General features: G+C 47.0%; 1 protein-coding gene across 5 annotated transcripts in view; it reads left to right on the forward strand.

Annotated features, from left to right (window-relative positions):
• The window catches only part of LOC135825175 (proteoglycan 4-like), a 49,281-nt gene that overhangs the window by 30,708 nt on the left and 108 nt on the right, over window positions 1-18,465 (forward strand). For all 5 annotated transcript variants that reach the window (XM_065337900.1, XM_065337901.1, XM_065337903.1 and 2 more), the window contains 4 exons: window positions 9,248-9,379; window positions 9,718-9,846; window positions 15,328-15,371; window positions 17,860-18,465. The exon at window positions 17,860-18,465 is cut by the window's right edge and continues 108 nt beyond it. In XM_065337900.1, the coding sequence (XP_065193972.1) occupies window positions 9,248-9,379; window positions 9,718-9,846; window positions 15,328-15,371; window positions 17,860-18,033 (479 nt within the window). In that variant the 3' untranslated portion in view covers window positions 18,034-18,465. The remainder of the gene's footprint in view (window positions 1-9,247; window positions 9,380-9,717; window positions 9,847-15,327; window positions 15,372-17,859) is intronic.

Raw genomic sequence — 18,465 nt, forward strand, 5'->3', positions numbered from 1 at the left:
AATAGTGATGGGATTGACAACATCTTAACAGATCACCTTGAGGTACCATGGGCAATGCAATGTCAATGCAGCCCGTCTGAGAACGCCGAGGAGCTGCTGGGCGCGGATGGTCACGGCCCTGATGTTACTAGTGAATGACAATTTCGAGTCAAATCGAACTCCATGCTTTGATATGCTGGTTTATCACATATCAGGTGACCGTTTCCTAGGAATGGGCCAATCACTGCCCTTCCTAGGCGGGTGATATAGGCCGATATCACCCCTGCTGCTCCATATCACACCCGGCTGCGTACCTAGTACAGTATCCATTGGTACTCACATACTCGAATGCGTACTGTAGCTGAAACTGCATATTTAGGATTTCACTGCCGTCGCCAGCCCCCCCCCCCCCCCAGCCCTCCTTCGGCCAGCTGGCTTGGGATTGTGGGAGGGGGTCTATGTGGAGGGGCTAGTGACAACAATGAATTCCTTACATATACAATTCCATCTATAGTACGCATCCAAGTTGACCTACCATGAAGAATGACAAGGCCGAGGGTAAGCACAAACAGAAACTTACCATTCTTCTTCTAAAGCTTGTCCTTATCGTGTCCTCGTGAGAAAAATGGCTAGCTTTGATTTGGGCGTTTGTGAAGGTGACTTGGAAGATCAAGAGCTTTTAGAGGCTGCTGCAAATTATTTCAATTTTTTATCACCCAGCGAACTAGCCGAAGTGTCTGATTTTTCTTGATCATCAACCACAACTGCAACTTTGTCGAATGGCGAAGTACTGGAGAAGACCACCACGGAAAAACGTGTAACATCCGAGCCAAGTATTGTAGAAGAAACGTCTCAACGATTTGTGCAAGTGTCGGAGGATGAGATCGACAGAATCCGAGAAAGCCGTGTTTCAACCAACACGAAGCGAGCCACCAACGTGTCTCGGATGTTTGGTGTACAGTCTATAAGAAAAAATGTGATCTGAAAACCATCTCAGCTACCAACCTTGCCTCAATCCTAAAGCATGCGTATGTGGAATTTAGGCAGATCAACAAGCTTTCGTACTCCAAGAACAGTTTGCTGCAATTCCGCAGTGCTATTCACCGCCAGCTACAAGACCTCAAGCGTAACATTATGGTAATAATAACTCAAGTTATTAGGATGACTCAAAGGCAAATCGCCTATCGAGGGGTTCACCGCGTTGAATGGTTGTGGTATGACAAAGCAAAGAGGCAACCATTGTGTGTGTGGGGGGGGGGAGCTTCGAACTATGCACAGTGAAGGGATAATTGTATGTACATAACCAAGGAAAGGGTATACCGGACTAAGACTGGAAAAACAACCCCGAGCATCTCACCTACCTTGTCTGGTTCGTCATCACATATCACAGTGTCTCAGGGGTTCAGAAATACAAGTGCCTAACAGCTTACTTGCAGCCTAGCGAGCAAGATAAGATTGCTACAGCTCGCCTGCTCAATGCGGAGGTTGATAAAGCTCTGCAGGAGTCAACTCCGGAAGCCTTGGAAAGGCCACAAGTACCACCAGCTTCGCCAGCCTCATCGTGTGTCAGTTCGGAGAACAGCGCAAAGTTCATCTTCTCCGGAAACTTCGCAGGCGCTGTTCACATCCACGTTCATGATGTCAAAGCCTGTGAGCAGCGCTAATTCTCAGATACAGTGCAGTATATTGCTTCATTTTCATCATCTCCTCTTCTATCTCTATTTCCTGGGACTCTTTTACATTGATGTCCTTTCACTTCTGCTTAGACTTCAACTAAAACAATTCGAAGCTTTGAATATTTCTGTCCCGCGAATGATGTGTCAGACGGGGGTGAATGGGTGTGGCATCGGAGAGGGTCTCCACACAATGTGATGTCCTATTCAGTTCACAGGGTCAAATCTACTACAGTACATGTACAGTAGTGGGTAGTACTACAATTGTAGTATCATGTTTATGTTTATGGACTCGATGTACACATGTAGCATGTGAAAAGCAGGATATGACGGTCGTACGTGTTAGGTTCGTAGGGTCATATGTGATAAGTAGAATATCACCCTCGTAGCTCGGGTGATACCGTACCCTCATATCAATCCCTTCTGCTTCGCAGTCGGGATTGATATTCGCCGGTATCACCCTCGTACTCATGAGATATTCTTTACTTCCTCCGGTACAGGGTGTGAAGTTGCAGGCCTCCTGGTTAATACTATATTATAGTATTGTACTATTATAGTATCTTGTACTATATTTATATGTGTATCTGTTTTGTTCCCTTTCTCTGTGCTTTATGTTCCTGGTTCTTGGTCTTTAGTTTTGTCTTTGTTAGTCCTTTGGTTTGACCAGTACTGTAATAATAATAATGTCCCAGAACATTACATTGGCGACGAAGATGAACTAGATTTAATAGTTATAGTCATATAGATGACCTAAGTAGGCCTCAGTGGCAATGGCGCTCACAGGAGTAGGCCCGGCTTTGGAGCCGTTCGATCAAGAGGGTCCTGCCCATGAAGTTTCTGCAAGATGGCGCAGGTGGAAAAGATCAGTTCAGTACTATATGGATGGCAAGAACATAACATCCGCAAAGAGGCAGAGGAGTCTGTTGCTGTACTTGACTGGTATGCCAGTACAGGAGAAATTCGAAACGCTAACAGAAGATGAGGACACCGACAATTTATTCGAGCGAGCTGTGAGTGCTTTGGACAAGGCTTTTGAGTTCGTGGCCAACAAGAAGTTCGAACGTTATAAGCTTCGTCAGATGTCACAATGGAGTGGTGAAACAAGAGAGGTTCTGCACAACGAAAATTCGAACGAAGTTTCGCGACCGGCCTTGCGAAAATGTGTACGAATTTTCGCACGAACTTTGTGTTCTGGATATTTTCGTAGTTTGCACGCGCCAAGTGAACGTACGACATGTCGACATGACCCAATAGGGAGGTTCCGGAGTACGATTTTTCGTGCCAAAATCCGTAGAGGCGCTACGGATTTTTTATACCTCGTTTTCGAGCAGTGAAATGTTCCGGAGTACGGAACTTATGTGTTTGCCGTCATTGCCTAGGTTACGATCGCAAACACGTCACCTTCCCGCGCTATGCCTTTGCGTTTTGAAAAATTGTACCGAAATCAAAACTTCCCGCGGAAAATCGATGTTTCTTGTACCAAATTTGTACGCGAAAAATGTTTCTGAACCCGATGACGCAAAATCTCCATACGAAACATGGTTCGTGTGAAAGCCAGTCCACACGGATTCTCCGTGCCGAAAAATCGTATGGAGCACGCCTGGAAAAAATCCGTAGCGCCCACACGGATTTTGGCACGGAAAATCGTACCCCGGAACCTCTCTAAATCTCACGAAACTTCCTACGAAAGTTCATTTCGGGTTCCCTGCAAGTTTCGCGTCCAAAGTTGCGAAAGTTCGTGCGAAGTTTCTCACTTCGTGACGTGGAGCGAAAGTTCGTACACATTTTCGTTTTGCAGAACATCTCTACAGTATCTCAGTTTCCGACCCGTTTGCTTGGGCAAGGCAAATACTGTGACTATGGCACTGACATGGAGGATCATGTATGCTACCAGCTGCTCATAGGGATATCGGACAATCGCCTCAGAAAGAAATTGTTAGAAGTCGACGACCTCACTTTGGCTGTGGCCTTGAAAAAAGGCGCGAGTATGAAACAACGGAGGGCCCAGTTCGTACGGTACGGGTATGGGTGAAGCTGCACCAGGAAGTGTGAATGCTGTGCACGGCAAGAGTGTCACAACTGTGGAAAAGTTGGCCACTTCGCCCGCGACCGGAACTGTCCTGCACGTGGCCAAAGGTGTAGAAAGTGTGGCATAAACGGTCACTTCAAATTCAAGATGTAGACGATTTTGTGTTTGGAGTGCGAGGAAGTAATTTGACACAGGCCTCTATCGATGTCAGCCTCAATGGTGTGTCGACGCGAGTGCTAGTCGATTCTGGAGCGTCATGCAACTTGTTGGGAGAATCAACTTTGGGCCAGCTGCAATTGCAAGGCCGCGGTGTCACTTTGACGAAGTGCACCAGCAAGCTTTTCGCGTATGGAGCACACCAGCTGAATGTCGTCGGCAAGTTTACTGCAATTTTCCAATGCGGCTCAGAGCGCACTGAGGACAAAGTGATCGTGGTCAGAGGAGATGGAGAGTTCTTGCTGGGACGTAGTACTGCATTCAAGTTGAAGGCCTTGGTGCTACCTGACGTGAATCAAGTTGGTAGCGCCACAGCTAGCCCCAGTATCAACGATGAAATCAAGAATGAGTATCCTGGTGTGTTCAGTGGTGTGGGCAAGTTAATTGGCTACCAAGCACGTCTTCATGTAGACTCTGAAGTTCCACCTGTGGCCCAACGCCAGCGTAGGATACCACATGCGTATGAAACCAAGGTGGATCAAAAACTTCAGGAGTTACAGCAATCAGGAATTATTGAAGAAGCTGTGGGCCCGACGCCGTGGGTGAGCCCAATTGTGATAGCACCAAAGAAGCATGGCGACATCTGTTTGTGCTTGGATTTACGCCGGGTCAATGAAGCCATCGTCCGAGAACGACATCCAATGCCAACAACAGAGGAGCTGCTGCATGAAGTGAATGGCAGCACGGTGATTGACCTGAAGTGGGGATTTCACCAAGTAGAGTTGGAAGAAGAGTCACGCTACCTGACAACTTTTGCTGCAAATGGGAAGTTGTACCGGTTTCGTTGACTGCCATTTGGTATAAGTTCAGCACCAGAGCTTTACCAGAAGATCATCAGCGATGTGATCAAGGATTTGGCCGGGTGCAGAAACGGAGCTGATGATATCTTGCTACATGCGGACTCACTGAACCAGCATGATGTGAGGGTTCATGCATTGATGAATCGCTTGCAGCAGGTCAACCTCACAGTCAACCCATCAAAGTGTGAGTTTGCTGAGAGCTCCATTGAGTTCTTCGGCTTGCAGATATCTGACAAGGGCATACAGCCAACTCCGGAAAAGATACGATCCTCGGCGGAAGCATCCAGACCGAGCAATGCGTCGGAAGTAAGAAGCTTCCTCGGTACAGCCGGTTTCAGTGCAAAATTCATCCCTGATTTGCTACAGTTGCTGAGCCTCACGGTCAAGGGAGCTCAGTTCAAGTGGACTACAGAGCAACAGCAAGCGTTCGACCACCTGAAGCGACTACTGGTGTCCAGCTCAACACTGGCATACTATGATGCTGAAGCGCCGATCGAGTTAGTGACGGATGCCAGTCCAGTTGGGCTCGGAGCTGTGCTTGTCCAGAAGCAGGACGGTGTTTGGCGGCCAGCTGCGTATGCGAGCAGATCACTGTCAGCGGTAGAGCGGAAGTACTCGCAGACCGAGCGAGGGGCTCTTGGTATTGTCTGGGCGTGTGAACGATTTCACACCTATCTGCTAGGCAGGGAGTTTACACTCTGCATCGACCATAAGCCGCTGGAAGTGATTTATTGGGCAAGATCCACGCCAAGTGCCAGGATTGAGAGATGGGTCCTGCGCCTACAGCCGTACAGTTATCGAGTCAAGCACATTCCTGGAAAGACGAACATCGCTGACGCTTTATCTCGCCTGCCCGTTGCAGCGGCGGATCCAGGAATCAGCAGTGATGAAGAGTCGGTTAGACTTATCACTCAGACAGCAGCACCCATCGCTATCGGTATCAGAACGATTGAACGTAGCTCAGCTGAAGATGAAGAGCTATCTGCTGTTCGCAAGTGCCTTCACGACGGATCTTGGGATGGTCTGCCAGCAGCATACCGTCAGGTCCGAGGAGAATTGACTGTTGTTGGCAAGGTGGTGCTCAGAGGTCAACGCATTGTTATCCATACAGAGTTGCGACACCAGACCGTGCAGTTGGCACATGAGGGCCACCAGGGCATCGTGAAGACGAAAGAGCGTCTACGGTCCAAGGTTTGGTGGCCAGGCATTGATAGCGAGGCCGAGAAGCTCTGCAAGTCATGTTATGCCTGCCAAGTGGTTGCAGTGCCAGCCAATGCACCGCCAGTCAAGTCCACTCCTCTTCCAGATGCGCCATGGCAGCATTTGGCTGTTGACTTGCTGGGTCCACTACCGTCTGGCGAGCACATTGTGGTGCTTGTGGATTACTACAGTCGATATTTCGAAGTAGATGTGGTCAAGTCAACCTCAGCTGAAGCTGTGATTCCGATGATTGAAGCCCAGTTCAGCCGCCACGGTATCCCGACGAGTTTGCGTACGGATAATGGCCCACCTTTCAACTCGGAAGGGCTTGCGAAGTTTCTACATGAGTGTGGTGTTCAACAGCTTCGTACTACACCACTGTGGCCGAGAGCTAACGGTGAAGTTGAGCGACAAAATCGATCCCTGATGAAAGTGATCCGTGTGCATATGCGGAAGGAAAGACGTGGAAGGGGGGGGGGGGGTTCAACGATTCTTGATGGCATACCGCTCAACGCCACATAGCACCACCGGAGTTGCTCTAGCTGAGTTATTGTTTGGGCGCAAAGTGCACTGCAAGTTACCAGCCCTCGGTGAACCAGTGACAAACGAGGCCATCAGAGATCGTGACAGTGAGCGTAAGCAGAGTATGCGTGACTCTGCAGATGACGCCAACCATGCCACCAGATAGGTGACTCAGTACTGCTAAAGCGTTCGGAGACACGGTCGAAGGTCGACACACTATTCCATCACCAACCTCATGTGGTGGTTAGTCGGAATGGGGACCAAGTAGTGGTCCAGGCACCAGATGGGAAGCTTGTGCGGAGGAACGTACAGTTCACGAAACCATTCTGGCAGCAGCATCCAGCTGAACCTAGCCCCGAAGTGCAAGAGCCACCCCAGCATCGTGCGGAGCCCCGCAGGTCAGACAGGTTAAGCGTGAAATGCTAAGGAACCTGACTAGGCTGTGTGACAGTTGTGTTCGACTGGTCGTTCGGCTTACAATGGATGAGCTTGCGTTATACTGTATACTTACATATTTTATGACATGGATTGATAGAACGCTTTTGGTTATTCGTCGCGTTTTGGACAGCCTATTTTGGTTTATTCCCGTAGCTATGCAGAAGACGGTACTTCAGTAACGTCTGGCGCTAGCCACGGTCCTCACAGCTTTAATTTGGTGTTTGTTTGTTTGTGTGTTTGTGTGTTTGTGTGACGCCTGGCGTTATCCCGTATCTGTCCCGTACCGTACCGTACCATCAAACACAGTTGGCCACATACAGCTGGCCGCAATATTCAATAGGGCTTTCAAACGCAAGATAAACGTGAAGGAACTTGGAAGAATAAGTATGAATGCGAAGTGTATGGGGGAATGCACGTGGGGCGATTGTGCGGGTTCTAATCCCAGGTAATGCCTTAAAAATTAGGAGAATTGAAAAATTTATAACATCCCTTCTCTTTTTTGCCGTCATCAAGGCGGTAGACGGTGTCGTATTACCCTCGACCGTACCTGCCCCGTACCTGTCCCATACCGTACCGTACATTCAAAGACGGCTGGCCACAATGCATATTCAAATAGGGCTTTCAAATACAAGATCATAACGTCAAGCAACTTGGAAGAATTATCATGTATGTGAAGTGTATCGGGGGATGCATGCAGGGCGATAGTGCGGGTTCGAATCCCAGGTTATGTCTAAAAACAAAAAGTAGAAACTTATAAGAATTTATAACATCCCTATGCTTTTTTTTGTCTAGGTCATCAAGGCAAAAAAGCATAGCGTAGGGCCCTGAGCTTCCAAGCTCTCTCGTTTAGGTTGTTGAAATGCTACTTTGAAGTTTGCTATGGTCAGCATTTCTATGGACTGTAGTTGTAGACTTTCAAGAAAAGGAGGAGTGTGATGTTGCAGGCCTCCTGGTTAATACTATATTATAGTATTGTACTATTATAGTATCTTGTACGATATTTATATGTGTATCTGTTTTGTTCCCTTTCTCTGTGCTTTATGTTCCTGGTTCTTGGTCTTTAGTTTTGTCTTTGTTAGTCCTTTGGTTTGACCATTACTGTAATAATAATAATGTCCCAGAACATTACACAGGTGTACTACCAAACAGGATTGGGGGTAGGTCTAGGTCAGTGCGTCGGAGGATAGCAGTCATAGCATGTGACTTGGTGGGCCCGAACGACACTTTCCACCGGCAACCCCACTAGTGAAGGCGGTTTGTAGATATCTGCAAGGCCTGTGCAGCGACCTGAGGGCACTGTGCTGAGGATACTAAAATGTATATTGTCGTATCGTCCACGTAGGCCCCACGCTTAGCATTGCCAACAAGAACATCGATAGCGTCATTCACGTATATTAAACAGCGTAGTGCCCACGATACTGCCCTGGGGCATCCCTGCAGATATTTGGTAGAGAGAAGAAATCGGCCCGCCGACTGAGCACTGAACAGCCGTCAAAATAATACGATAGCCAGCTATGGAGAGTGCCAGTAATGCCGAGCTCCCTGACCTTGCAGAGGAGGCCCACGTGGGAGACCCGGTCAAAAAGTAAAAAGTAAATTATCGTGTCCGTTCCCGAAGGGAACTCACGACGGCCGCTTACACCCGGTAAATCCTAGCGGCAGATTGCAGCGCCTAACGGTGGGGGTGTGTGAATAAATCTCACAACCACTGGCAAAAGTGCCGAGAACGACCACATTAGCTGCATCCATGTACCCCTTGTGCCTGTGGGTAGCAGCAAGGGTGGAAAAACCGCTCCCAAAAGGCCCCAGGTATATAAGCTGAGAGAATTCGTGCCGTGCCGCCTTGGCAAACAATGTCCACCCAGGCGTTAAGTTAAAAAGCGCCTGCAGTGCGTCTGCCGTACCGAGACCCCTACAGATCTCAAAATGGTGGGGAACGAGGAGCTGCTGGCGCTCAAGATGGTTCATCAATTGGCGATTGACAATAGTTTCCATTACTTTTAATGTAATAGACTTGGATAGAAAGCCAAGGAAAATTTTACAGTAAAGAAAAAATGCCCAAGTAACTGCAAGTCAGGCTATAATGTGCACTAAAACCACCAGATACTAAACAATCAGCTCATGTGATAACACTGCACGACATTGACCCACGCTACTGACAGTACAGGCGGTATTGGACATTATACCCTAACTTGCAGTTTCTTGGTCCTTTTTTCTTTACTGTAAATTCCTTTACGCACCTTCACTTGGGGCAGGTATCCCTCCCTTCATCATGTACCGTCGCACACTCAGTGCTTGAGACCATTTTAAGCAATCCCCTTGATAATCTAGACACCATGTGCAGTGACCGTGTGTAATGCAGGTGATTTATTATGTTAATGTCCGTGCAGATTCAGAGGTGGCAGGCAAAACCACACCAGCGCAACAAGTTCCAATCCAAAAAAATAGTCAACCATCGCAAAATCCAGGACAGTTCCCAAGAATTCCGGCGGTAGCCAATGCACAAGGATCAAAAATTCCTGGTAAGATCAAGCTAGGGGCTTCCCCAATGTTATAGGAGAAGCCCATCCGTTGTACTGTTGTAAATCAAATTTGGTCATTGAATTTTTCTACCGTCAGTACTCTTGAATCACGGGCCTCCATTCGATATTTTAAACACTATTGGAACCACTGAGTAATTGATGAATATTGATTGGAATGAGAAATTGGGGGGGGGGGGCATCTTGAGAACCCTAATCTTTTCTTATGGCACATTGAATTGTACTTTGTTTTCTCGTAAAAGAGGCCCTCATAACCTTGAGAATCCAAGAACCTTGGGGAGTACAGAGATATTGTCATGGTTATGTCTTGTGCAATCCAGGTCTGTCAGGTATGACCACCCCAACACCACCAGTGCCAGACCAAAGAAAAAGCCAAATATATCAAAGTCCGGGACAGTCGCAACAAACTTCACCAGCTACCGATGAAGATGGATCTGCATCTGCATCTGGTGAGCATAAAAGGAGTTCCCCATAGGGATATCAAGCAGCCACATGCAGGAGTGGTACTGTTGCCTTTGAGTGACATGTTACTGTGTGCAAATGTTTAGGGAGCGAAAATCTATAACACTCTGTGCTCCATCGCCAGAGATAAGATATCATGCAGCTACTTCGAAGTACCCTATTTCAGCCTTGCCAAAACAGTAACAGTGAGGGGGCATGGCAAGAGTTGTAATATCGTGGATCAACATGCAAAAGGCATAAACATTGCACTGTGGATGTAAGGGCATGTATCTCATTTTGGGGATATCCTACTTCTCAGCTTGAATCCCTAAATGCACCTTCATGCGATTCAAGTCAAAAGCACAGTTCAATCAACCATCAACAATAAAGAGGTTCTGCATAACGAATTTCGTCTCTGCTGATGACGGAAAATGTGACGAAATTTGAGGCGCGAAAATTCAAACGCCGGTAGGTTCTGCAGGACGAAACTTTGCTGCGCAATTTTCGCTGCTTTTCTAATGCTGCTTTTGTACTGATTTTCTGACTTGTGTTTCCGGAGCGAAAGCACTTTACTTTACTTGTTTGAGTTGTGAAGTGGTGTCCGTGGCGTGGCCGTGCACGCGTAGGTGTAGGAGATGTTGGTGGAGATGGAAGATGATTACGAGGAGTTGTTGTGCTGTTTCCTGCTACTGGAATTCGATGACGGAGACCTCGAGCAGGATGAATTGTTGTTTCTGGTCACTGGAATTCATTATGCAGCTGCTCGAGGTATGCGTATCCGTCATCAGATTGTGCCCATGCGTCTGGATATCGCAAGTCTGGATGATGAGACGTGCATCAGGCACTTCCGCTTTACTGGGCAGCAGCTGAAAGACCTATACTTTGCGCTGCAGGTGCCGCAGAACTATAGATCTCCAGTTTGCTGGACCAAGTGGAGTGGCATGGAGGGTTTGCTGGTTCTTCTCCGACGGCTGTGTTATCCCAGCCGGTTATCTGACCTCTGTGATGGATTTCGGCGTTCAAAGCCTGTGCTATCGCTGATTTTCAATACAATGCTGATGTGGATGTGGCGGAGATGGGGCCACCTGCTCAAAGATCCATTCACACAAGGATTCTTCAGCGCAGAGAGAGTTGCCACGTACTCCACAAAAATCACGGAGAAAGTCAGCCCCGGTCTCCATGTGTGGGGTTTTATTGATGGGACCGTGAGGCCAATATGCCGTCCTGTCAGAGACCAGCAGCAATTTTACAACGGGCACAAACGAGTGCATGCCCTGAAGTACCAATCAGTGGTCACACCCAACAGCATCATCGCACATCTCTTTGGTCCCGTGGAGGGGAGGAGGCATGATGCTGGTGTCTTGGCAGAGAGTGGACTCCTGCAGCAGTTGGCTGCACATATGGACGACCCACATGGAGTGCCGTATGCACTGTATGGAGACACGCCATACCCATTGTCGCCGTATCTGCAGAAGGCTTTCCAGGGTGCAGCACTGACAGCCGCACAGTGTGATTTCAACACGCGGTTCAGCAACGTGAGAATAGCAGTGGAGTGGGCCTTTGGAGAAATTTCTACACTCTGGGCCTATATCGACATGAAAAAACAGCAGAAGACGTTGCTTCAGCCAGTGGCTCTCTACTACTTTGTCGCTACACTTTTCACAAATCTGCATACAATTGCACGCTATGGGAACAAAACCAGCAAGTTCTTCGGAGTCAGCCCTCCCAGTTTGAACGAGTATTTGCAATGATGAGCTACTCAACCAGCGGACAGAACTGTTTCGTCCTTTTCGTCCCAGCATGAGCTATATATAAATCATTCACTGTATGATTACACTGTAGTAGTTGTAGTTTATCCGAACAAAACACACACACACACACACACACACACACAATGTGTAAGTGTGCTGCTATGTTCATACATTATGGAACTTCTGAATGTACCAGTGAACACTATCTGGTAAAGCTGCTGCCTGAATGTACCTGTCGAGAGCATGCATGCATGTATAGCCATTATTATAATTACTGCAGTAGCACAAGAGGCAGGATGGATAAGCACGGCTGCTGTCTTGAGTTACGGATATCTTGCCATACTTCACATAGGGAGATGGGCTAAGCAGAGAGGAACAAATGAGGCATGCAGTTCTGTACTTTAGTTCTATGTGGAATAAAGACTGCTGTGTGAAAATAATGCAAATTCTGTGAGCGACAGTTCGTCCTTGACTTTTACTTCTTCACTGTTTCCATCATTGTTTTCATCAAATCCATCATCATCTTCCTCTCTTGGCGTGCATCTTCTCTGTCCGTCTTCTCTCGATCTTGCATTTCCTCCCGGTTTTTGTCATCCTTTCTTGTCCTTGCCTCCCTCTCCCGTTGTGACTCCTGCAGCTCCTCCTTCCTTGTCTCTGCATCAACCTCCAAACGCTGCTTCTCTAAGTCTAATTTTTCTTTCTCGAATGCCAGACGCTCTTTCTCCGGCTCGGTCTTGGCCTCATCCTTCTTCTCCATGTAATCAATAAGGCTATCCCAAAATTGGCCGGACCTCCGCTTCTTGCCATCCGCTGCAGGTTTGGTTGTAACAGGGCCAGCTATTTTGTTGGAAAAGGTTTCGCACGCATCATCCCGCATTTGAATTGCATGATACCTTTCTGTCGCTGCGGCTTGTACTGACCTCTCTTGGGCCAATCCTCTCTCAGAGTAGAGGTCTTTCAGCTCTGTCAACAGCTGGTCTTTCTCGGTGTACTGCTCGGCTGATGCAGTTCTGCAAAACAGAAATGCATATAGAACGAATGGAATTGAGCGCAAATCAGATGCATGTGTTCATCATCTGTCATTACATGGACTGTTGGAGATGCATAGGGAATTGCCTCACAAGAGGGTCTCACCATAGAACCTCCCACGCCATGCCGTCCTCTAAGTTTTTCAGTCTCTATGCCATCTCAGCTGAATTCAGCTGACTGTGAACGGTCTTCTATTGCTCCTACATGAAATGTTTACTATTGCTTATGAATCACTAGCAGCCATTTCTTGACACAAACCACAATGCACCAAAACGCACTAACAAATTAATCTTACTGCGGCTTCTTCCAGGCGTCGCCTTTGCAATGGTGGTCCAGTAGCTTCATAGCCCTGTCCCTCACCCCTTTCTTGTTGACGAAGCTAAATCGGGATGCATCTTGCGCAGCAAGCTCCAGCGCAACTTTTTCCATGGCATTCGACCCACGGACGAAAGGATGCGGGTGAGAGCGCAGCTGGCGAAGCAGGATGAGGTCCATCTCCATAGTGTATTGGAGGCGCTGGCATTCCGCCGTGCTGGATAGAGTACGTCCATCACCTGATGTGTCACTTGATGTACTTGAGATGGGAGTGACTGGAACTGGCGCTTGCACCACGGGAGTCTGCAGCGGATCCACACCATCATCTTCCATCGCCATACGCCGTCCAAGACCTTCCATCGTAAGCTGAAGCTACCACACTGAACGACGTGCCACGGAGATAGAAACTAAAATCGACTCAGATCAAAGCAAGTCAGTACGTAGAAAGGGTATCCGGAGTGAAGCAAAAGGGCAACGAAAAATTTGTTCGCTGAACATTCGAGTTTCGCGCCCACTTCGACGAACATTCGTCCACTTTTTCGCTGCGTGCTCACAGTGACGAAAATGCAACGAAATTCGTTATGCAGAACCTCTTTAATGACTAATGATGATGGGTCTTCAAGATCCGGTGAGCATAATGGGTCTTAAGCAATCACAACCCTAAAATGGTATCAAACCATGATACCGAGGTTGTCATAACTACTCAGTGTAATAAGTTTTTGCAACAAAGCGTATGCTTCACATGGCACTTTGAAATTGATACAGACAGTAAAACCTGTAACTAAAGACCACCGTGACTAGCGACCAGCCTGATACTACAGTAAAACCTGTAACTAAAGACCACCGTGACTAGCGACCAGCCTGGTACTACAGTCAAACCTGTAACTAAAGACCACCGTGACTAGCGACCAGCCTGGTACTACAGTAAAACCTGTAACTAAAGACCACCGTGACTAGCGACCAGCCTGGTACTACAGAAAAACCTGTAACTAAAGACCACCGTGACTAGCGACCAGCATGGTACTACAGACCACTTCACCAGGCACAGGCGGTCTCACATTCAAAATGCAATGTGACTAGCGACTACCTGCTGAACGCGACCAGCGACTACCTGCTGAACGCGACCAGCGACCGCCTTTTCTTGTCCCAATGACGATTTTTGACCCGTAACTAACGACTGCGATGTAGGAAATCAAATGTTGCTCGAAGCTCCTTCTTGAATCTTTGCTGATTTTCCATTGTCCTGAAAGGAATCTTTCGATACTACAGCTGAAAATATTAACGCAGTTCATTTTGACTGTGGAGTCGGTGTGGACTGCACTACACCTGTCCATATTTCAAGCGCTGTCAAGAATAAACATGATAGGAAATGTCTTGGAGAGTGCATCGGAAGCGCTCTCTGATCGATGTTACTACTCGGAGTAGAAACGAATACTGAGCGGCTCTTTCACCTCAGTTATACAGCTACAGACGAATCGACGATGGCATCAAGGAATCCAGAAACAAAGCAGCACCGCAAGGTTCTGATGCTGAAGGATCGCGTTCAAGCAATCGAGAAGTCACAGCAACTTACTTAGGGCAGTGGGTACGATTGGTCGCATGAACAAATTCGAAACGCAGCGCAAAACGAAACTTCCAGAGAAAACGTTTGACTCCTGGCATCAGAAGTAGCAGCTGAATTTGATGTCTGCCAAAAAATTAATCTTCTCTCTCTCTCTCTCTGTCTCTCTCTGTCTCTCTCCACCTCTCCGTCTTTCTCTCCAAGTGTTGTTTGACCTGAAATAAGAATGGTATTGCGCAAATCCTGGGGAATTGTAACGTTATTAGCTGCATGTTGACATACATATCATATAATGGGATCCATATATGGTCACGCAGTGCAAACCTCTAACTAAAGACCACCTGCTACTAAAGACCGCTTTTACTGGCACCAAGGGGTGGTCGTTAGTCGCAGGTTTTACTGTACTTTCTTCTTTGCAAGAGTATTGAGTACCGGATAAAGGGGGGGGGCAGGGGTTGTCAACTGACAACCACTCTCTTCAGGTGTCATTCACTATTGGTGCATGTGCTGGATAAAAAAAATCTTTCATTTGTGATGTCGAACAAATTATTGCCGTTTAGGGCCAGTCACCCATCGTCAGAACCTGCCCTTAGCAAGAACTATACATGAGCAGATAGTAGAACACCTCTAACACTGGGGACATGCTCACCATCATCATTTTTGGGTTTTCTTGATTTGAACAAATTTGAATTTTTCTACTCGACTATACTGAAATACGTCCAAGCTTATAGCTACGCAGGAAAGCTGGCCCCTTCTCCGCGTCAAGTCAGCCATATCTGAATTGAGCCGTATCCTGATTGGTGATGTATGCTGCACTGTGTGCTTCACTGCAGTTACGCTGGAAACTAATGAGCCGACTTCAAGTTTGAACTCACAGGTAAGAGCTAGCGTACGGGGATACGCTACACTAACAAATGGAGAGCAAACAGTAGTGTCATAATTCTAAATGAATTATTTTGTCATTATATGAACTTACGAACTTAAAAGTTGCGACTTCGGCGGTCTTAATCATGAAGTTGGTTGTTCCGACGAGGACCATAGGCCGCTGGCCGAACTTGGCACTTCACTGACTCACGGCTGCCATCCGGAGCACGCGGGGAGCACATCGCACCTTCTACTAGGCAAACCCCGCAACAAAGCACCAATCCCTGCTTAATACACAGTGTTTCGGGGAATGTACCGCTCATCAGCTGAGCTTGAGTAGGCTGAGGAGGACAGTGCCTGAAAAGTGCGTGAGAGAGATGGAGACAGACAGAAATAGAAAGTATGTGTGTGTGTGTGTGTGGGAGAGAGAGAGAGAGAGAGAGAGAGAGAGAGAGAGAGAGAGGGGAGGAGGAAGGGGGGGGGGGTGGGGGGGGGGGAGAAGATATAGGGAGAGACAGAGATGGAGAAAGAGATCTTACTTCTTTAGGATTAGTTTGGACAATCCTCAATACCGGATTGGACTTCAAACTTCTCAGTTTCTTGACTTGGCTGCAAGCGTGTGTTATCGTTGTGCTCTTTGGTCCGGGAGGCGAGGCTGCGGTAAGTCTCCCCGACATATCTATCACCACATTTACAGTCGAGGTGGTATACAACATTTCGCTCTGTGCATGTTTCTGACAGACATGCAGACATGCAGGCGACACAAGCAGCTTTGGGCCACCCCCGTTTACAAGGCTTGGACGGGTCTGCATACCTGCGGCATAGTGGTTTGATGAGCGCAGACGTGCAAATCATCGAACTTAGACGGCGGCTCCTGTAGATCAGCTGGGCCTATATCTTGTAATTTACGGTGTAATTTATGAATTTTGTAGTGGATAGATTCGGTGTGAAACGGTAGGTTGAGGGTGACACGGTAATCATTCTGCACTCTGCCACGTCGAGAGCGCACAGCTCGTTCACGTGCGGAAACCATACCTGACTCTGGGTAGTTGTTGAATTGTAGGATGCTGGTTACCTTTTCTTCACTTCTTTTAAGGGTATCAGCATCTGAAGATAGACAGACGGCACGCAAGAACTCAGAGGAAGCAATTGCTTTCTTTTGCTTGTTGGGAACTTATGAGTTGTAGTCTGATGCCAAACCGCTCTGACATGGCTTGCAGTATAGTTCATAGGATATAGAGCCATCGTTACCAGTAAAATGCCAAAATCGGCCGGCCGAATTTTTCTCCGAAAATGAGACTTATCTAAAATCGCTTTGCAATTTGCCGATTTTGGAGGGTTTCTTTGAGAATAGAGAGGTTAGGTTACACGTTTTTGCTCTTTTTCAAAACGAGGTGCAAATCTCATGTTACGTGTAATTTTTAGAGGTTAAGTTACACGTGCGACGTTACGTGAAATTTTGCCTGGCAGGATTCGGGTTTAGTTCGCACAAATATCAAATCTTCCAACAAACTTGATAAATCTCGATAAAATTCCGGAAACTCACACAAATTCGGTCGGGATAACCAAGCGAAACTTCCAAAAACTCTCGTCATGAACTTACGTGCGGGACAGTCAACTCACGTAAAACACGTCAAATTTTACGTGAGTTTTTTCACTTTTTGACGTAAAAGTTCACGGACGTAAGACTTTTACGTGAAACTTAACCTCTCTACTCGCCAAAAATCTACCTAATCCTCCAATATCTCACCAGTTTTGAAGCCAATATGCCAACAATTCTTTTAGCCGATTTCCAATACTTGGTCCGCGTCAGCGATATTGTCGCTTATCTTTCAGCTTTGTTTATATGTCGCCAATGCTTACTTGGCAGCCTATTTCATCGCAATTTTGGTTAGTAAGTTAGTTTACTAGGGCCTGAAAGGTCTAGCTACATTTCGAGTGGATTTCGAGAGCGAAGGGTGGGTGATTCTGATTGATACAGCGCCGCCGCATCAACATTATCTTGTTGCGCTGTGCAGGCAAGAGAAGCGCAAGCCACAAGAAAGTAATCGGCCAATCGCCGAAAATCTACCAAATCCTCCATTATCTCACCAATTTTGAAGCCAATATGCCAACAATTCTTTTAGCCGATTTCCAATATATTCCAATTTTGCAGCTGATTTTCGAACAATATGCTGATTTTGCAGCTGAGCGAAAAGCCGACTAGACTGATGTATTTTTGAGCTGAGCGAAAAGCCGAATAGACGAAAAACGGGCCGATTTGGGGAAAGCCTACCTGAAAGCACGCTTTTATAGCCGTAGTGTCGCCCACAATGTAGTTCTTCTTAGGCCATAATTCAAAATTTGTTCTCTACACTTTTTCTTCCTATTTTCATCGTTTCATTGCACATTGTCATGACCGTTTTACATTGCACGAATAAAGTATACACAAATGTCGATTCAGCTTGTCTTATTGATTACGGTTGTCAACTTTCTGTGAATCTTATTCTTTCTATCTGTAGAATCATTCTCTTGAAGTGCTGCCTCCAAGGAAAAAAGCTATCACACCAGGTGCTTTTCATCAGAATACTCCTGGCTCCAAGGCATGCAAACATGCCAGCTCAAGTGTTGCTCTTGTCATCGCGATGGCATCTGTAGTAGTTTGGTACACTAATGCTCTTTCGGCATGGTGCTAGTCAGATATACACATACCACTGTTGATCCACTACGTATTGTGCTATCCAGTAATTTTCTTCCTATATTCTTTATTATTTTTGTTACGATACAGTATCTGATGCTCCGCATGCAGCATGATCCTTGCCCTATATGTACGGACAAGGAGCCTTCACAGAGCACCAGTATTGCACGTAGCAGCCCATGCATGCTTTGAATTCAAATCTGCATAATATTATCTACTCTCTAGTGCGCTGTTGCCTCTGTGTGACTTGTAGCAAGTGCTGAAACTGCTGACTACACCTCTCTTCCTGCATCCTCATTCCTGCCTAGCTAGGTCTGCAGAAACACAAGCCTTTTGACGAGCTACTTTATCAATATCGTTTTCGAAGACGTCGACGTTTACTTTGAAGCTCTTGTACTCCACGAGCCACTATCCTGCTTCGTGAAAAATC

The sequence above is a fragment of the Sycon ciliatum genome, chromosome 9 (genome assembly GCF_964019385.1).
Source record: "Sycon ciliatum chromosome 9, ocSycCili1.1, whole genome shotgun sequence".
Lineage (NCBI taxonomy): Eukaryota > Metazoa > Porifera > Calcarea > Leucosolenida > Sycettidae > Sycon > Sycon ciliatum.